We start from the raw sequence: 18,788 nt of genomic DNA, 5'->3' as shown, positions 1-18,788 counted from the left end.
ACTTTCTGCAAAGACAGAGAGAAAGATCTAGGTTCAGTTACTTGTATCAGATTTGGATGTATCATGTTTGTAGATCATCTGCCCTTCTTTTTCCTTCTACAACCACATTGAAGGAGGACGCAGCTGAGAGGGCACTGCCAGTTCTCTGAATACTCACATCTCCTGGGCAATGAAGATAGAAAAATTCCCTATTCATTCACTGAGTATGAAGGTGCCTAGAAAAGGGAAAGTCTTCTTAGAGAGGACAAAGAATTTTGATGGGACACAGCTTGTTTGGGAACCACATGGAAATTTGTGTTGATGGAGATCTAACAGGGACTGGGTCCCTTGCCATTTCTGACATGAGGCAACACTGGAAAAGGGGGCTGTTATTCTTTGCCTCTGCTGCTTTCTCCTCCCCAGAGTACATATTTCACCTGCTTCTGCTTATTTGCTTCTCACCAATTTTTCATGATGATGATAACAATAATGATATCACCAAACTGTCATTAACCAATAACCTCTGCATGACAGATGCTGAAACTGACAACATGTATTATTTCTAAGCCCTCATAGGAAACTTTTAAGGTGATTATTATTAACTCCATTTTATATTTGAGGTAAGTGGGGCTTAGGTGTCACAGAGCTGTGGAGCAGAATGAAAAAATTGACATTGCTTTTGATCATAATAACTGGCTTGCTTTTCCTAAATATAAAAAAGCCAAAGTATCTGAATGAAAAAAAAAGAGAATGAAAATGACCATATACATATTTGTACTTTAAGAAATCAAACTGCAGCCCCTTTAAGGACCCCAAGACTACAGTGTCAACCAACTAACAAATCAATGACTTAGAATTTGATGGTTATGGATTATGCACTCTGCTGTGTGCTTGGTATCATGAACAAGAGAGAAACAGACACGTGTTTGGTTTGAGGGGCATTTAAAATGTAACTATTTGCTAATGGGAATACAGTCAAACTCAGAAAATAACCAATTCTGGGATTTTTTCTTTCTAAGAAAGGTAAACAGGAATATCCATCTCCAAGGTTCTCATAAAAAAAAGAAAAATATATACATATGTATGTTTCTTGACATCTCAAAGCATGCTTCAGTGTGAGCACTTGGAGTTGGAAGATCATTCTATGTTAATAAAGGCAGACAATAATTCAAGCTTCCTGGCTTCCTCTGATCTTCAATGTCTTCTTCTGACATACTGGGAGATCACATCTAGAGGCACAGGGGAAACGCTAGCTCTCATGTTTACTCTGCAAAAGGAGAAAACCCAAATGCTGTTTCTCATGAACATGAGTGTCACTGAAGGACACCTCAACCTCCGTGTAATGTGCATCTCAACCACCAGTCTGTGGAAACTAGGAGGCAGGAGCCATATCTATTTACCACATCCCTGTATTCTCCAGATCCAGAACAGAGCCTGACACCTACAGAGGACTCAAATATATCTGTCAACTGAGTAAAAGAGGAAGTGAGCACATGCATTCTGTTCAGACAGAAATATTCTAGCAAGATGAAGTTGATAGACTATAGTCTGGCAATTCTGATATGTATATATTTGTTGGTTTAAATTGGTCTTGACAAGTTAAGTGGTAAAATTTTTAAAAAACAAAACACAGCAAAAACCAAAGTTGTCCCCAGAATAATGGGTCAATAATGTTTCATAATCCAGGATTCCCCAACAATTCTAAAAATGTCTTTACCACAGTCTTCCTTACATTTATATGTTCTAAAAACTATGCTAACTCTAAATTTAATTACATGGCATTATTTTGAAAAAATAATAGGCAAAAAGAACACTGGTATAATTCACATCATTTAAGCAAAATACAGGCACTGACAGAAATTTAGAGAAAATTAGAAGGGGCCTCTTTAGAAAAAAATGGAATAAATGTGGGTAAAAATCTAACCATAATTAATTGTAACCAAATAATACATTATGAATTGGCTCTGTGCTCATCCTTACCTGCTTTGTAACCTCATTCTCTAACATATATTGAAACGAATATTGAAATAATATTGAATTTTTTTTTTTTTGAGACAGAGTCTCACTCTGTCACCCTGGTTGGAGTGCAATGGTTAAGATCTCAGCTCACTGCAACCTCTGCCTCCCGGGTTCAAGCGATTCTCCTGCCTCAGCCTCCCAAGTAGCTGGGATTACAGGCACCTGCCATCATGCCAGGCTAATTTTTGTATTTTTGTAGAGATGGGGTTTCACCATGTTGGCCAGGCTGGTCTTGAACTCCTGACCTCATGTGATTTGCCCGCCTTGCCCTCCCAAAGTGCTGGGATTACAGGCGTGAGCCACCGCACCTGGCCCCAAATCATTTTTTTCTAACAAATATTTTCATTATTTACATAACATAGAAACATCTGGAAAAGGAAAGACAAGAGTGTTGTTTTTTTAAATGCATCCTGTAGACATACTAGTAAAATTTGATGTTGGGAAAAACTGAAGACAATACTAGCTATATGAGAAATAAAACAACAAACAAAAATGTAATAATTAAACTTTTCTTAAAAGCCCTAGGTTTCTTTCGGAAATACCATTAAAATTTCCCATGTTTGAAATTATACTTGCCTCTTTAAAAAAAAAAAACAAAAACAGAACGATCACAAACTTCATCTCAGATGAAATGCATTCTGTCAAAACCTGAACTAACAATTATGGTAACATTTCAGCAGTGAAAGGGATTAGCTCAAAAGGTCATGTAAACTCAACGCTGACTGACGACAACCACAGCCATCCAATTAATTAATGCTAGGGACACAATGTGGATTTTTGTTTTTACAATTAAATACCACATATCTAGCAACCTAATAGACCTTTCTCCAGAGAAATATAACCCTAATATTATGTTAGATTATTATGACCAGAAGGAAGAAGCTATAAATCTACTTTAGGAAACAAAAATACATTTTATCTGATTCTATTTTCCTAAGGAGAAGGGAGAATGAGGAGAAAAACTGATTTCATCCAAGTATGTCCATGTTAAAAACACGAAAGGCAGCCACTACTGATGACCATTAGGCAAACTGAACTGCTGTAAATTGTCTCCTCTTAGTTAACATTGTTACTATTATTTTTCAGTCCATATGGAAAAATGAACTTGAATTTTTTCTCTGTGGAAAGCGTGGATCACACTGTGAGCTCTGCACGTATGATTCTTGTATCACCTGTGGATCTCAGGAAGTGCCTGAATCCTTCATTAGACTGTAAATTGCCTTATATTTTACAAGGAATCAAAATTTTTGATTCTCTACAGTTCACCTATGAGCTTCAGGAGAAAAGGTATTTTCAGAATGAAGCATTCTTCCAAATAGCTGCTTACCCAACATGAGGGAAGCTGGTTTGAGTGATGGTTGGTGCCTGTGCCACAGGGTGTTGAATATTTTTCATATTACCCTTAGTTTAAATGATTATCAAACATATGCATATATATATAGAGTAGCTATTACATAGTAGGTACTTAATAATTGGTGGCCACTAATATTGTCCACTGGAAAACCATAAACCTGCATTCTGAAAAAAACAAAAGCCTACTTAGATCCGTTTGTTGAAATGAGGATGGGTGTGGGAGGTATATGAACATGACACTCTTAGAAGGGATCATGGAGAATCAACATTCAGCCGTATTGAACACAGTAGCTTGTCTATTCCACATTTCCAATCTATTGCACAACATCCAATGCTGCCCCTGCTCAAACAACATCAAATGCCATCATGGGCATGATTGCATTAAGCCTTACACTGAATATTCTTGGGCATAAAATCAATGAACTAGTTTTAAAACACTGGTGAAGATGAAGTCGGTGCGGCTGTTCAAAAGAGGGATTTGATGAGAGCTTTTTCAGAATCGAAACAATTTCCCTCAAAACCTAAATCAATATCTTTTTAACTCCCTGGCATCATCCATATTCCTTTAAAAATAAATTATCTTCTTAATTATAATAGTAGCGAAAAATTAAACTCTATTTTTCCCTTCCTTTGTTATTTAAATAATCTTAAAGCTAAGGTGAGTAGACAGATCACCATTGGACACCAAATGAAAAAGCACTATCTGCATGGACTTGCTGAAATCTCCAGTGAATCTGGGAGCGGCCCTGGACACAGCACTCCCTGCTCTAAAGTCCCTGCAAGCAATGCCTCTAGGAGAGATTCAGTCCAGCTTTAAGTATTTTCTATTACTATCTTGCACTATTGTTTATTTTTCTACTTGATTAATAAACTGCTGATGTGACAGATGACCTACCATTTTCCCTGTAAAATGACTTAAGGCACCAACGACATGAAGTAAGACTCATTTCTCTAGGTATCTAATCTAGGGAATGTTATTTTTGGTAATAGAGAAATTGTTTTTCCTATTTGTACAGTCTATGAAGGGTAAATGGTACCCTGACTGAAATTGTTGGAAGACATTTTTCTGCATTTCATAAATAAATGACTTTTCACTCGCCATGGGTATTTTGTACTCTACACTTTCATGGGTATTACAATGTCCAGTTCTACTTGGTACATATCAGAGCTCAGCCCAGTTTGCAATGTGGTGTTCTTTATGGCTGCATGGATTAGGGTAAGAGCAGGTTTCCGGGCAGACAAATGGATCCCCATCCCAGCACAAAAACAAAACATCCTCAAGGTCTGTATTATTATAAGAGTCATCAGCAGACTTAATTGTAAGCAAATGGTGGTGCACATAGGAATCCTTATAGATTCATGGAGTTGTGATATGGGATTTCAACACCTCATTGGACCTTAACCAACCTACAAAACTAATATTGTAACTAATCAATATGTACCCACAATGAACAAAGTTATTATTCTGTTTATCACATGCAAGTTCCCTAATAAAGGCACGTCTCCAGCTGCCACAGGTAGAACAAAGCATTAACAGGTCTGATTATTCGCAAGTTCTACAACCCTTCTACGGTGCTGTACCTGTGGCTATGTACAGTTTTCTTTAGATCATAAGATCAGTTATCTGGATATCTTTCTTAATAAAAAATGAAAGAGAACAGGAATGAAGGCTATTTGAACCTGGGAGCTACGACAGATATGGAGCATGTTTGGCCCAAGTGAGGCCAAACATGCGTATGGTCATGAGATGAGATGAGCATGGCCATGGCAGCGAGGCAGATAGAGGGTGAGAGGGAGGTGGTGCTCACCACTGCCTCCTCCACTGGCTCCTCAGCCCGAGTGTCCATTCCAAGGTCCAGCCCAACGGCAGGTGTGACAGCAGCCAGAGGCTCCTCTGCTTTTGGCTCTGTGGGCGGAGCCTGTTCAGATTCAGCCTTGGAGTGTTTGTTTTGAGGGTTAGAGGAAAAAGATTCAAAAAGGTAAATGGATAACATTACAGAATACTGGACAATTAAGATTTTCTTTGTCATCCCATAGGCAACTAGCTTCATGAAATCCGTGCTGGAGAAAAGCCCTCATTTGCCATCACAGGCTTTTAGAGAATGGAAAAGACTAGAAATAAAATCTTACTAAGCTTCTGCTTTACCATCATCAAGACTGTCATTTCCCTTGAAGTCAGGCAAGACTTACCGTTTTACCTACCCATTTTACTTACTTGCAACATTTTGACTACCCACTTACCTATGATAGCTATAAGAGGTTCTGCTATTTTCCAGAGAGAGAGAGACAGACAGACAGACAGACAGACAGAGACAGAGAGAGAGAGAGAGAGAGAGAGAGACAGAGACAGAGACGGAGACAGAGACAGAGAGAGAGGATTCTAGGAGGACCCACAATTATTTGCCAGTGGGAAGGAGTAAGGAAGAAATCGCAGGGCACACAGTTCCAGGGCCTTTCAGTTTTATGAATATGCATTGCACCAAAAAAATCAAGGTGTCATTCTAATAGTCAGACTAAAATGCATTCATTTGACCCAACAGGTCACCATGAAGCTAGTGTTCCACTTCCAAGGCTGGGAAGAACAGAATCAGCTAGCTGGCTATTCGCTACTACAATCATAGATACTTTACTGCCTTGTTGTAAATTCCTGCTCAGTCCCTTGTTCCCTTTCTCCCTCCAACAAAATCCTTAGTAATGCATTTATTTCATATAATAGTTGTTTAAAGAACCACAGGCCAGTATTCTCCATGGTATCAATTACACCCCCTGAATTGTGTAGGCAGGGTGAGGTCTTTTTGTCCCAACAAGACATATAAACATCATCCTGATTTCAATTACATATATGCTGAATCAGGCTTCTGGCATCTCTTAGATCAAGGCCTTTTTAGTTTTAAAATTAGCAATATAAACTAACAGCAAGCCATTAAAAGCACCACAGCCAATGCATGTCACTACAAATACTGAAAATATTCCTTCTTTTTCCATTCTTACTAATATAAATAAACATATTTATCTAGCAAGATTCTTTCACTAAATGAATGGCCATTAGAGGGCTCATAAGATCCTTTTCTATCACCAGAACACTTAAACTAAAAAAAGTTTAAAAGTGATTTCCCAGTGGATTAAGAAGTCTCTAATTAATGCTGTGATTGGAGAAATCAGTAACTTCTATCCAAGTCACCATAAGCAATCAAAACACACCTCTATTTGTCCTGTACATTTATCTGAGTCAGTGCACATGGCAAGTTCCACAGAGAAGTGATGGAAAAGTTATGCTGAGATAATACAAAATGAATATCAATAGCCTAGTGTTGGACAAATACACAAAGTATTTGCCTTATGTTTCCCACCAACTCATTCCATTTTTATGCATGCCAGGATCACACGACTATTCTTTTCAAAGGACATAATAAATTCAAAGGACTGGTAGACAAGTGTGCAAACATTTGATTTTTATGGGCCTTTTTAAGCTTTAAGAGGTGGCCTGACATAATTTTTAAGGAAGAATGAGATAAAATTCACACTAATATGCTCTCAAGAGTCCTTTATGGAAAAGTACTTCACTTTTATTGTTTGAAAAGAATTATCTTCATAATGGAACAAGTTTTCATAACAGCAAACAGATACTATAAGTGCTCAGGGAATGATCTTACCATTTGGGAAGTCAAGGTGATTTGCTATGACAGCCTGGCATCAAATGACCTTTGCAATGAAGGATAAAAGGGTAATTTGAGAAAACATCAAGAAATCCACGAGCAGATGCTGTTCACTGCAAGCTGAGTCTACTCTATGGAAGAAGTAAGATCGAAGCCAGATGAGAAGCCAAGAGATGTTTTAAAACATGAGCCAAAGAAATATAACATCATATATTTTATAAAAGGCAAAGATATCTTAAAATGCAAAAAATATTTGCATCAGAGTCTGGGTTTCTTAGAAGTCTGAAGAAATTCTGACATTTTTTATAAGGCAAGAATAAATAGCTAGGGTGATTTTATAAATGAGTCTAATTGCATTTGCTTGTTGAAATTTGACAGTGCAACTGCGGTCTAGTATAAAGAGAACATAGGATTGCTTATGTCCCCACAAGTCACAAGATGTTTCACATATGACAATAACACATGAAATTTTACAATATGGCATTACAACTTAATCTAAATTCCAGGAGGATAGTATAACTCCCTAAATGATGAGTAACAATGAAGCATGGTTATATATAAAATCAGCTACCCAAATTTAGAAATAGAAGCCACCTTTCTATTCCAAGATAATGTAAAATTGTAAGTATTTTGTCAAGAAAGAGGGAAAAACAAAGATAAAATGTGAGCAACCTCTTGTGGAGAGATTTAATATAGTCTTGTGGGAATTGTGCCCTACCTTCACCGTTTTTCCTATGAGACACCTCCCTTGAAAGACATTGCAAATGGGTTGATCCCATGCCACACCTATTTTGGAGTGCTGAGAATGATTTCCTATTGTTTGCTTCAGTAGCAGTCATTACACACTCAGAGAAGAGATACATCCTTTACAGATATTGGTGGCAGCAGATGCCACAATTGTTTAACTCTGAGGACCATAAACCAATTCTTCCTTTAGAATAAAATGAGGAGTGTAGCCTTGCAGCACCTTTTCTGGTATCCTTTGTGATAAGATGAAAGGCGGGTCAATACAGAGGAAGAGGAGATGGGTTGGGACAGCAGGGGCAGAAGTCTAGTCACATCCAATGTGGCCTTGTATCCAGTTTCTCCAATCCTGAGAGAGCTAATTTAATGAGAACTCCAAAGAGCTTTAGAGGCAACCCTGAGCCCTGAGCAAGAGTTACTGATTCAAAAGAGTTTAAACCTGTACTCAAAAGATGTCCTGCGGGGCTGTATGATGCAGGCTGGGAGATGTACAGCTGATTACCAACTTCACCCCCTACCTCGCTCAGAATAGTCAATGAGCCAAACACTGGGACGTTTTCTTGCTCCTGGGAAGATCGTGTACAATCACGACTCACTGGGAGACATCAGTTCACTGTGATTTCCTAGATCAGAGGGCAGGACCAATGTTAGCAGCATTTGCAATGCTGAACATGACAAAGCTAAGTTCCCCATGGAAAGAAGGGGCAAGATGTCTGCTTCAGAGAATACATACAAACAGAAGAGAAAGACAAGCATGGAAGCTCCTAGGACCAGCCATGGATGATAGGGAAAGGTTCACCGAAACTCAAAAACCACTGAATTCTATACCTGAATCTTTTGCATCAGTGTAGTAGGTGTGAGTTTAATTATAACCAATTGCCTTTCCTTTTATACTGGTATTTCTCCATTTCTCATAAACCATTCATGATTGGTAATTAAAAATTCCATTCTCCATCTCCATCACTCAGCTGGAGAATCACCAATGAACATGAAGAATGAGTTTCACTGGCTCCATTACTAACACAAGTATAATTTGTATTTGAAACATTTAAATATTTATTTGCAGGCCAGAGAGACCCTGCCTTTCAGCTGGTTGCCCAAAAGGCAAAAGTGTGACACTCTATTGACAAGGTGTGAGAGACACAGCTGTGTTTGCAAATATATCAAACCAGCCTTGAAGACAACTTTCCAGAACAGAATTCCTTACTTAAAAATAAAATAGTTTAAAAGAAATCATTCTATTTAATCTCAATTCCAAGCATCCAATATGAAAGGCAGGAGCTGGGATAAGTATGCACTATTCCCAAGAGAAAACCATAGTGCTACAAATAACCCTCATGAACTAGTCCTCAAAGAGCCCAAATCCTCTGAAGCGTAGCAATGACATGCTCAAAAGTGACATCTCATAAGGTCTCTTCATTCATCTTTACTAGTAAGCTTTAAGCTGTTGCTAAAAATGTTTCCCATCATAACTGCAACACTGATCTTTTAAGAATCTCCTCTAATGCCAGGAGTAACTATTTCTATTTCTTACTCATCCCCTAACTAAGTTTTTCTCTTTCCTCTCATTTGGTATCAAATTAGGAATCACAACTCTACTGTGCATTACTGCTTTCTACCTCTCACAAAGTGGAGGGATGAGATGATAAATGGGGTAGTTTCAGGTTCAAGAAACAAACAAGGATTTATTTTGAAGCATGAATTCTTGAGGCAATTTCACTTTAAATACTGGAGCTTAAGTTATATTCATATGGAAATATACATGTCCTTAATGGATTCACTGTGTTCTGCTGGGGTTCATAATTAGGAGACTAGTTTTTGCTGGAATGACTGTGCCTGTGTGAATAGAAATAACCAAACGCAAAGTCACACTGAGGTTTTACAGACACATTCTCTCCTGTTTTCTAGAAAAGTACAGGATCCAGAAAACACATTCTGGATATTCAAACTCTAGACAGCCTAGAATGATCAGCTTTAGAACATTCAGTGATAACTAACAACTTCCTGAGAGCACAAACCCAAATCAACTTACCAAGTTGCAGATCATACTCTGGTCTGTCTGCATTGTGAATAATGAAGTATCCTGGGGCTGAAAATCAAGGATAAAAATAGAAGATGTTTTTTAAAGATATTTAAATTAGCTACCATCAATTGTGTCTATCTATCTGTCTATCTATCTATCTATCTATCTATCGAGACTCTATCTATCTATCTAATTTTTTTTTGAGAAAGGGTCTCCTCTGTTCCCCAGGCTGGAGTATAGTGGTATGATCATGCTCACTGCATTCTCCACCTCCCTGGGCTCAGGCCATCCACTTCAGCCTCCTGTGTAGCTAGAAGTACAGGCGCACATCACCACACCTGGCTAATTTTTGCATTTTTTTGTATAGACAGGGTTTCATCATGTTGCCCAAGCTGGTCTCGAATTTCTGGGCTCAAGCAATCTGCTGAGCTTGGCTTCCCAGAGTGCTAGGATTACAGGTGGGAGCCACCATGCCTGGCCTCAATAAATATTATTTTAAACATGTTCAAGTCCCCTTTTATTTTAAATCATTAAGTCAAAACATGCAAAAGTAAGTTTTAATAATAGTTATTCTAAATATAAGTCTCTGTTAGCAGAATACTATGAGAGTCATTAAACAAAGGCCACTGGCTTCAGGGGCATCGTTAGTCCACAGTTTCTCTTCTGGCTGTTGATATCAAATCAGAAGTTAGTGGTTGAAGCTCCAGAATTTAAACTTTTTAAATGCTGTGAATTCAATCTCACTATATTACTTAAGTGTTCCTTCTATGGGTTATGTATGAGCCATATGTTAACATTTCATAAAATACTTTCATTGACCTAAACAAATCAAGCTGGAGGAAATCTAAAGGAAAAGTAATCTCTAAAGGAACCTTCATCTCTCATTACATTGGTAGCCAGGCTTGCACCCTCCAAATAGGAGACCCAAGTGTCTTTCCTGGGAAATCTGCCAGCTCAAGGTAAAAAACAAAATGCCTGAAGAAATTGACATCAGGGGATGCCTAACAGAAAAGATGAGCCAGTGACTTTTGGTTGAAGATGGTGTTTTGAACACATGCAGTTACCTCTGTTACCTCCTGAATCCAAACTAAACAAAAGGGATTTTTAAAGGCATAAACCTATAAGAATGAAAAGAATGAGAAGAAAGACAGAAACAACAAAATGTTGAAATTGGAAAGCAGATGAAAGAGTAGTAACTTGGTAGATCAAAGAAATCTGTATCCTAAGGTGATGCTGGAAATGCTGAAAATCAGTCCGATTTGTTCCTTAGAATTCCCAGTGGTGAAGAATTAGAAGCATAAAGAGCCATTGGAAACAGGAGTGAGAGTGGTGATAACAACAGAAGAATAGTAAAAGTCTATTACAAAGTCATCAGACCTCAAGATATTCTTACCTACTAAGAACACCAAGCAACATCCTTGCCTACCCTAGCAGAAGACTTGAGATTAATTATACAGAGGCTGAAACAGGGTTCCTGGACTGGGGAACGCACAGGCACATCAGGAAGGTAGAAGCACTGAGTACTTACATAATAAATATTGAGACCATGCACCCCTCTCTCGCCACTCTGCTCCCATTTTTTCCCCAATCACCTCAATTACACTAGTAGTCAGACTTGAACTTCACAGACAGGAGACAAAATAAATCTTCCCTGGGAAATCTGGCCAGCCCAAAGGAAAAAAAAAATGCCTAATGAATCTGACTTCAGTGGCTCCCCAACAGAAAAGATGAGCCAGAAAGTCCTGCAACAATGCCCACAGTCAATGAACTCTATCTACCTGTACAAGTTTCCAGTCAGCTTTTCAGCATCCCACTTTTAAATATGAATATTCAGTCAAGATCACCAAACATTTGAGAAGTCTCAAATATAAAAAAGAGATGGAATAGAAAGGGTTAAGCAAGAGGAAGACACAAAGACTTTGCAAAAATAATTCAAAAATGATTATTAATACCTTCAGAGATATAATGGAAGAGAATCAGTCATGACACAAGAAGAAGATGCTATTGGAAAATAAATATGCAGTAAACAAAAAGAGTTATTGGAAATTGAAAAAATTATAGGGGTGAAAAACCTGTTAGAATAGTTGACAAACAGAGAAAGTAGAGAAAGACAACAGAGAAAAGGAAACAGCAAAGAAAAAATAATAGAATACTAGTCAGGAAGTTAACATATGAAAAAGAGAAGTGTTATGGAATGAGAGAACAAAGAAAAAAAAGATAAAGCCATGAAATAATTTTTTAAAATTCTCTCAAACCAAAACCCATACATTTTGAGATTAAAAAGGCTTATACAGTGGATGAAAAGAGACTCAGACCATAGCCCATCGTTGAAACATTTCAGAAACACTGAAGTAAAAAGAAGATGCTACAAAGTTCCAGAGAGAAAGAGAGAAAAGGAAGATGAAAGAGGTAGGAGGAGGGAGATAGAAAGAATGAGGAGAGGGAAGAAGGTTTCTTACAAAATATCAAGAATCAAAATGACAGTTTCTTGAAGGCAACACTAGGTGGTAGGATTGAGTGGAGCGATGGCTTTAAAATTCTAAGGGAAAATGATTTACAGCTTCTAATATAATACCCAAACTAGCAGTCCAGTATATTAATATATACGTAGGATATGTTCAGATGTGTAAGGTCACAAATATACACCTTCCGTGTATACACTTTTCTCAGAAAGCTACTGGAGGTTGTGCTCCACCCAAATGAACGGTTAAACCACAAATGAGGAAACTTGCATCAGAAAACAGTGGAAGGACACGAGAGAGAGGTGAAGGCAGTCCCCATGACCAACAGGATGGAAGAGCCAGTGAGAACAGCTCTACAGCAAGTCACAGTCATAGAGTACCCAGTTCAGACCACAGCAGCCCAGGAGAGGAGGACAGATAGGCAATTTCTTCAAGAAGATGAAACTGATTGAATGTCTAATGTTTTCAGCAAAATAGGAGATTTATATAACTACAGAGTATGGGGTTCAATATGCAAAAAGTACCTAGAAAACTAAGCATATCAATCAAAAGGCAAATCAATAAGAGCCACAATTATTACCACCAAGGAAAACAAAAATTTGGCATGAAACAAAATGTGAACTTCATGACTTGGCTGTTAATAGCATTTTCATCTCTATTACATTACCACAGATTGCCTGGATGGCTCTGATGGAACTCTATCAGAGGAAGGGCAGGAAGCAGAAGAGGGGGCGAATTGGGTGGGTAGGAGGTGGAAAATACTTTAAGTCTTCACCTTCCAGAGAGATGAGTCAATAGATAATACTTTAGAAATCAAGAAGCAGCATTATAAGAAACCCATGCACACATATAGGGCGGAAACAGAGAATTTGTTGAAGGAAGTGAAACTATTTACCTCTAAGAAACAGGAAATGAAGGGAGTGTATGATGGTCTGAAGTTTTAAAATAAAAGCCCTTATAAACGTTGTTACTTTTAAAATTATGTGCATTAATAACTCTGATGGAAATACAAACCTGAAAAGAATGAGAAATTGATGACAATGCCTATGATAACCTTTCAAAGGAATTTTCTGAAGATGGAAGAGATGCATTAACATCTCTCTTTGTGTTTGTGTGCATCTGTATTTGGATGTGGGAATATCCGTGGGTTTTTATCTTTTTATAGGTAACATGGGAAAATAATGAAACCTTTAGAGAATTCTATTCATGAATATATTATGAATATGTATTTAGAGAATTCTAAATGCTAAATTATTAGAAACTGTGCATGTCTGACATTCTGAGACAAAGCAGGCATCACAGACAAGCCTGTTTGAGGTCTCCATTGAAGAGGTTGTCAGAACTGATCCAGAAGCCTGAGAGCCATGCGGCCGGCCTTTTACATAGGTTACACCTGCCTACCTGTTGGGACATACACATACACTGTCCTAATGGGACAGTTCATCTTGTGGTTTCTCTTTCACAGACTCTCAAGAAAAATACTGTCTTATTGGAAACAACCAGCATATGGTTTCTGATCTTCCAACAGCTCCTTCCTGGAGAACTGCTGAAGAGGTAAGGCTCTGTGCAGTGTGGCTCCTATAGGAATCTCTAGAATGAAGGTCCTAAAACCCTCTCACATTTTCTAAAGATCCATCTCATTAGTTCAAAACAATCCTAGCTCTTCTTTAGAACAGCTGAATCCAGTGGATCTCTCAGATCAGAACAACTTCTAATTTCTAGTAGAGGAATCGGTAGAAGGTAGAAGCCCATGGTATAGCTAACCATATTAATAGAAGCTAAACTAAAGTCAGGGAGAACTTAGTGTGTGCTAGCCTGCTGGGCTAAACACTCTGTTGCATATCTCATTTGATCTTCACAATAATCATACAATGTTGCTACTATTCTGTTTCCATTACTCAGTCTGTAAGTAGTGGGTGCTGACATTCTTAATATTATGCTATACTAGTGGCACAGAGAACCACATTGAAAATAAATGTGCATCATTCTCAGCAGATGGATCTTGTAAGAAAATAGATTCCTTACCTGTGTGAATCCATTAAATGAACCACCAGAAGCCTAAACAGAAACGAAAATCAGATTGTGTTATTATTTTTCATTATCATTTTTGTAGGACCAGTAAATATCCATTAGACAAGTTGGAAAGTAAAGACTATCACAAGTTTTAAAATAATACAAAAGGTTGCTGTGCATGAAAGAGCTTAGGAAATGCAAAGGCCACACTGTATGATTTTAAATAGGCTGACAAAAAAAAAAGAAAGGTTAATTTTACAATTATTGCTGCTGCATTATTGCTTGGTGCCAACCAAAACCCACTTTCTCTATAATGAGAAGATGATTCCAGAAAAGGGCCATTAGGAGTTAAGTTGCTTGTTTTTCAGGCCATTGATATAATCTGGAAGAAACTTTTCCAGTGTTTCTACAATGCATCATTTTGATGAACAGCAATTATGGTATTTTACAGTTTCAGTGGGCCTGGGTTGAAACATTTCATGTGTTCTTTTTGGAGCGGAACCACTTTAGGAACAGTAAATTAGTCTGTGCTGCTCTTGGTTTAGCACATTTTTAGTACCTGCATAGTAAAAGTGAAAGTAGGGAGAATAAACTCAGAAAATGAGATGGTAACATAGACTGTCATTAATTCCCAACACAATCATTCTGCTTTGTGTGTATGTGTCTATGTTGTTGGGTTTTTTTTGTTGTTGTTGTTGATGCTGCTGCTTTTTTTTTTTTTTTTTTTTTTTTTTTTTTTTTTTTTGGTCAACCTATTTGTGTTTGGTTTGCACAGATTTCAAGAAGTACATGACAATCTGTTAGAGAGATCAGGCCTCCTAGAAGATAGTGATGTATAATGAAGTAGGTGAGAGACATTAGGAAAAACAGAACCTACAGAAGTCTTTGGCTAGTCTATGCTACAGACCAGGGTAAGTACCTCGTCTTTGTCAGCCTCTATTTCTTGGTACAACAATCCATATCTCTGGTTAGCAATTTCATCTTCAGATAAATCTGAGTTGTTGATGTCCTGGTCTCGGGAACTAGCAGAACTCTCAGTGCTAGCATTCCAGGAGGTCCCCAAAATCAATGGTCTTGCTATCTCCTGGCTTTGTTCCCAGCAGCTAGAAATGGCTTGTTCCCTACAATCACCTGCTAGTAAGTCCACCTTCAGTTCTTCCTTGTGCTCAACTACATCTAAATGTGTCCAGCTATTATCTAAGCCTTCTGTATCTCTGATAGGCCAGTGGTTAATAGAATCCAGACAACTGGCAAATCCACTTGCTTGGCCATCTGGTATACCAGAGAATCCTGTTATATCCAAATTATTCATTGCTGAATCCAAGCTTGGCTGCCAGATTTGACCTGGATCTGTTCCCCAAGAGTCTATCTCTGCAATTCTTGGCAAGTTAACAGTATGACTACAGTTCTTAGTTACTGTTCTTTCAGACCCTTCTATTAGTGAACTTTCTGCCTTACATGAACATAAATCTCTTCTGTTTGCATCTCTTCCCAGAGAATAATTAAGGTCAGTCCTAGACTGAGCTTCTACTTCAAGTTTTATTGATAAAACAGCCTGATTTTTATCCCTGTCACCTACAAGAGCATTTAACACAGTCTCACACTGAATTTCTTCAGCATCTGTACTGTCTTGTGCTGGGTAAAATATCATATCATGGTTGGGAGTGTTTATTGCATTTTTCTTTATGTCTTTTCTAGTCAAATCCCATCCCTCAGGGCTGCCATCTTCAATATTAGATACAGAGTAGGTCTGGAGAGATGGATTCAAGATATCTGGGTGATTGGCAGGTTTGGCTCCAAAGCCTTCTATCATTCCACAATTATTGATTACCTTTTGAATTCCATCATGTAGACCTTGGTCTCTGTCACTAAGTTCTTTTGCCATATCTCCTCCTTCCATGTTCTTTTCTAATAGGTCAGTTTTCTCAAAAGAATTTTCACTGGTGTTTGTACTTTCCTTATACCCTGCTCTTAGATCTTTTCTGGTTTCCACTTCATTAATTTTTAAGGTCTTATGGTCTTCCTTTCCTATGGTATTAAGAAGATCTACCACTCTGTTTCCTGTCCTTTCACATGCTTTCTCTTCAAATTCCTCTGTACCTTCTAGTGTCTTGATATCAATAGCTCCAGTGTCTACCTTTTGACATGCCTCCACACCTGCCCACAGAGAATCTTCTATCTTCTGTTTCTCTTCCTCTTCATCTGGCTTCTTCATATCTTCATGACTTTCTTTGAACAGGCCAGCTGTGTCCATGGCTAGCATGTCTGAGTCAAGTGGGTCATACTGCTGCTCCATCTCCACACAAGCAGCAATGGCTACTCCAGCCTCCGGCACAGGCTTTGGGGGCAGTTGTTCATTTCCACCTGGAAAGGCTGGCCCCGGGGCATGCTCACCCTGTTCAGCTACAGTGGGCCAGTCAGCAGATGAAAGCAGTCTGGTGGATAATCTTATGTCTTGCTCTGCTTCGGAGGGACATGCAGAGTCTTCTCCAAACCCACCTGAGGTAATTTCTTGGCTGACCCTGTCTGTACTAGCGTCAGAGCCCCAAGTAAATGCACCTATATCATTTTGAGATCTTTGAATTTCTTCCGCCAACCCACTGTCTGGAGTTTCCTCCATGATCAGGTTACACAAGGAAAGACTTTCTGAAGAGTCAGTCTTTAACGTATGCAGAAAAGCAAAGGGAAAAAAACAAAAACAGAAGATGAAACAGAACATGGTAAGATTTGATGAGAAACACAAAGCTCTTCAGGCGAGTAGCACCAGTAAAACCAAACTGGAAAGTGATTACATTCATTGGCTTAAGGTTTAAATCTATGACTAGCAATGCCATGGGGAAACAGTTCATTCTAGAAAATATACTATGTATGTAATGCATGTCAAATACCAAAAAAATCCAGAATGTTCTGGATATTTACCTACCGGCTGTACCAAATCAGTGCTTGTCTGTATGGGTAAAGAAAATAGTAACAATAAGGCAAGAGAAGAAAATTCACTAATAGAGTAAAATCCTATGCTGTCTAGAGTCAACATTCTGCTGAAGGCTATAGCTTTTACTGATTTAGGAACAAATTTTACAATTTGTTTTGCGATAGGAATGATTTTTGCTCCAAAATTGTCTAAGACCACTGTAGAAAAGGCACAACTGAAACACAAAGAAAGCCTCTTTCATTTTCTAGCATCAACAAGGATGTTTTATGGCTAGTACATGACTTCTGCTTTAGTAGACTCTGAAATGTGAAGTTTCAGGCTAGTACATGACTTCTGCTTTAGCAGACTCTGAAATGCGAAGTTTCAAACACATAAGCAAGTTTGAGAACATCGGAATAAGATCAAGCACTAGAGGTCAAGAAATTACACAGTAGCACACACTCTGACACAGTATCAGAAGAAAATATTCCCCAAACTCATCCTATACTTGGCTCTGTCTTTGAGGTGGGTGTTTAGATGGAGAATGGTCTGATATTAACCAGTCTGACTGCCTGCAGAGTTCTCTTGATGTCATTCCCCAAAATTAGCAGCCATTTTCTCCACATAATGAAAAAATCTTGCAAAGTTGAGAAGATTAATAGCTGTGAGCAATTATGTTCAGAAAGCTGTTGTTTTGCATTCTTGTTATCGCTACCATTCCTAACAAGTTTGTCCTCTGAAATGTTCAAAAGCTCTTTCTAGATGATACCGTCACCCTCTCCATACCCTCCCAGCTAGGGAAGGAAAATGTGTTACAGTTCCACTAAAGATATAAAATATTAGAATAACAAAAAATAGCATTGTCTTTTTAATTTCCAAGGAAATTAACACAGAGTTGAGGTTAGAATTCAAATGACTCAAACATCAATCCATGAATGCCTTTTTGTGAATATATGAGTAAACTTTTCACTAGAAAAGATATAACTTAGTCATTGGTGGTTTCAACAGACATTTTAAATCTCTCTTCTTGAGCACTTTCCTTGATGCTCCAAGGATCTTAAAGAGTACAGTATAAGCCCTGCAACTGCAGAAGGAAGGGACAGCCATCTTTTTGTTTTGAAGGGAGAAAGAAAGTGGCAATGTCAATTCAGAAGTGGCATTGCCCATGAATAGCTAGATCTATCAAACTTTCCTTTTGCTGCCTCACTATAAAAGAAGAAAACATACAACTTAAGCTGGGTTCTTAAGACCACATCACCAGGGCTTTTCTAAAACAAAGACCCTGCTCCAAGGGATATAAGGCTGTAGAGGTGTGTGACCAATCACCTAATTTCACAGCACCAATGAGACCACCACAAAGCTCTGTTTGTGACACTTTCCCAAGTCTAAATTATGGAGTAGTTATCCTTATACATCAGATTAGCTGAATAAACATCAGTAATAATATCTACCTTTTATTGATACATACCAGACACCAGGCTACATACTCTACAATTATCTTATTTAAACCTCACACAACCTTCTGAGGTAGGCATCGTTACCCTTATTTTACAAATGAGAAAAAATGATGCTTAGAGAGTTTTAGAAATTGCTCAGGCCGGGCGCGGTGGCTCACGCCTGTAATCTCA

The 18,788-nt window shown here is 38.2% G+C and overlaps 1 protein-coding gene across 2 annotated transcripts in view; it reads right to left on the bottom strand.

Moving 5' to 3' along the window:
- AMPH (amphiphysin) overlaps positions 1-18,788 on the bottom strand; it is a 250,218-nt gene that overhangs the window by 28,805 nt on the left and 202,625 nt on the right. The window contains exons 14-17 of one of the 2 annotated variants that reach the window (XM_054496470.2): positions 17,173-17,196; positions 14,262-14,294; positions 9,784-9,840; positions 5,160-5,285 (exon numbers count right to left, since the gene is read on the bottom strand). In XM_054496470.2, coding sequence (XP_054352445.1) covers positions 5,160-5,285; positions 9,784-9,840; positions 14,262-14,294; positions 17,173-17,196 — 240 coding nt within the window. The remainder of the gene's footprint in view (positions 1-5,159; positions 5,286-9,783; positions 9,841-14,261; positions 14,295-17,172; positions 17,197-18,788) is intronic. The other variant, XM_054496471.2, reaches the window with a different exon arrangement.

The sequence above is a fragment of the Pongo pygmaeus genome, chromosome 6 (assembly GCF_028885625.2).
Source record: "Pongo pygmaeus isolate AG05252 chromosome 6, NHGRI_mPonPyg2-v2.0_pri, whole genome shotgun sequence".
Taxonomy (NCBI): Eukaryota; Metazoa; Chordata; class Mammalia; order Primates; family Hominidae; genus Pongo; species Pongo pygmaeus.
This window is presented reverse-complemented; position numbering and strand designations above follow the sequence as displayed.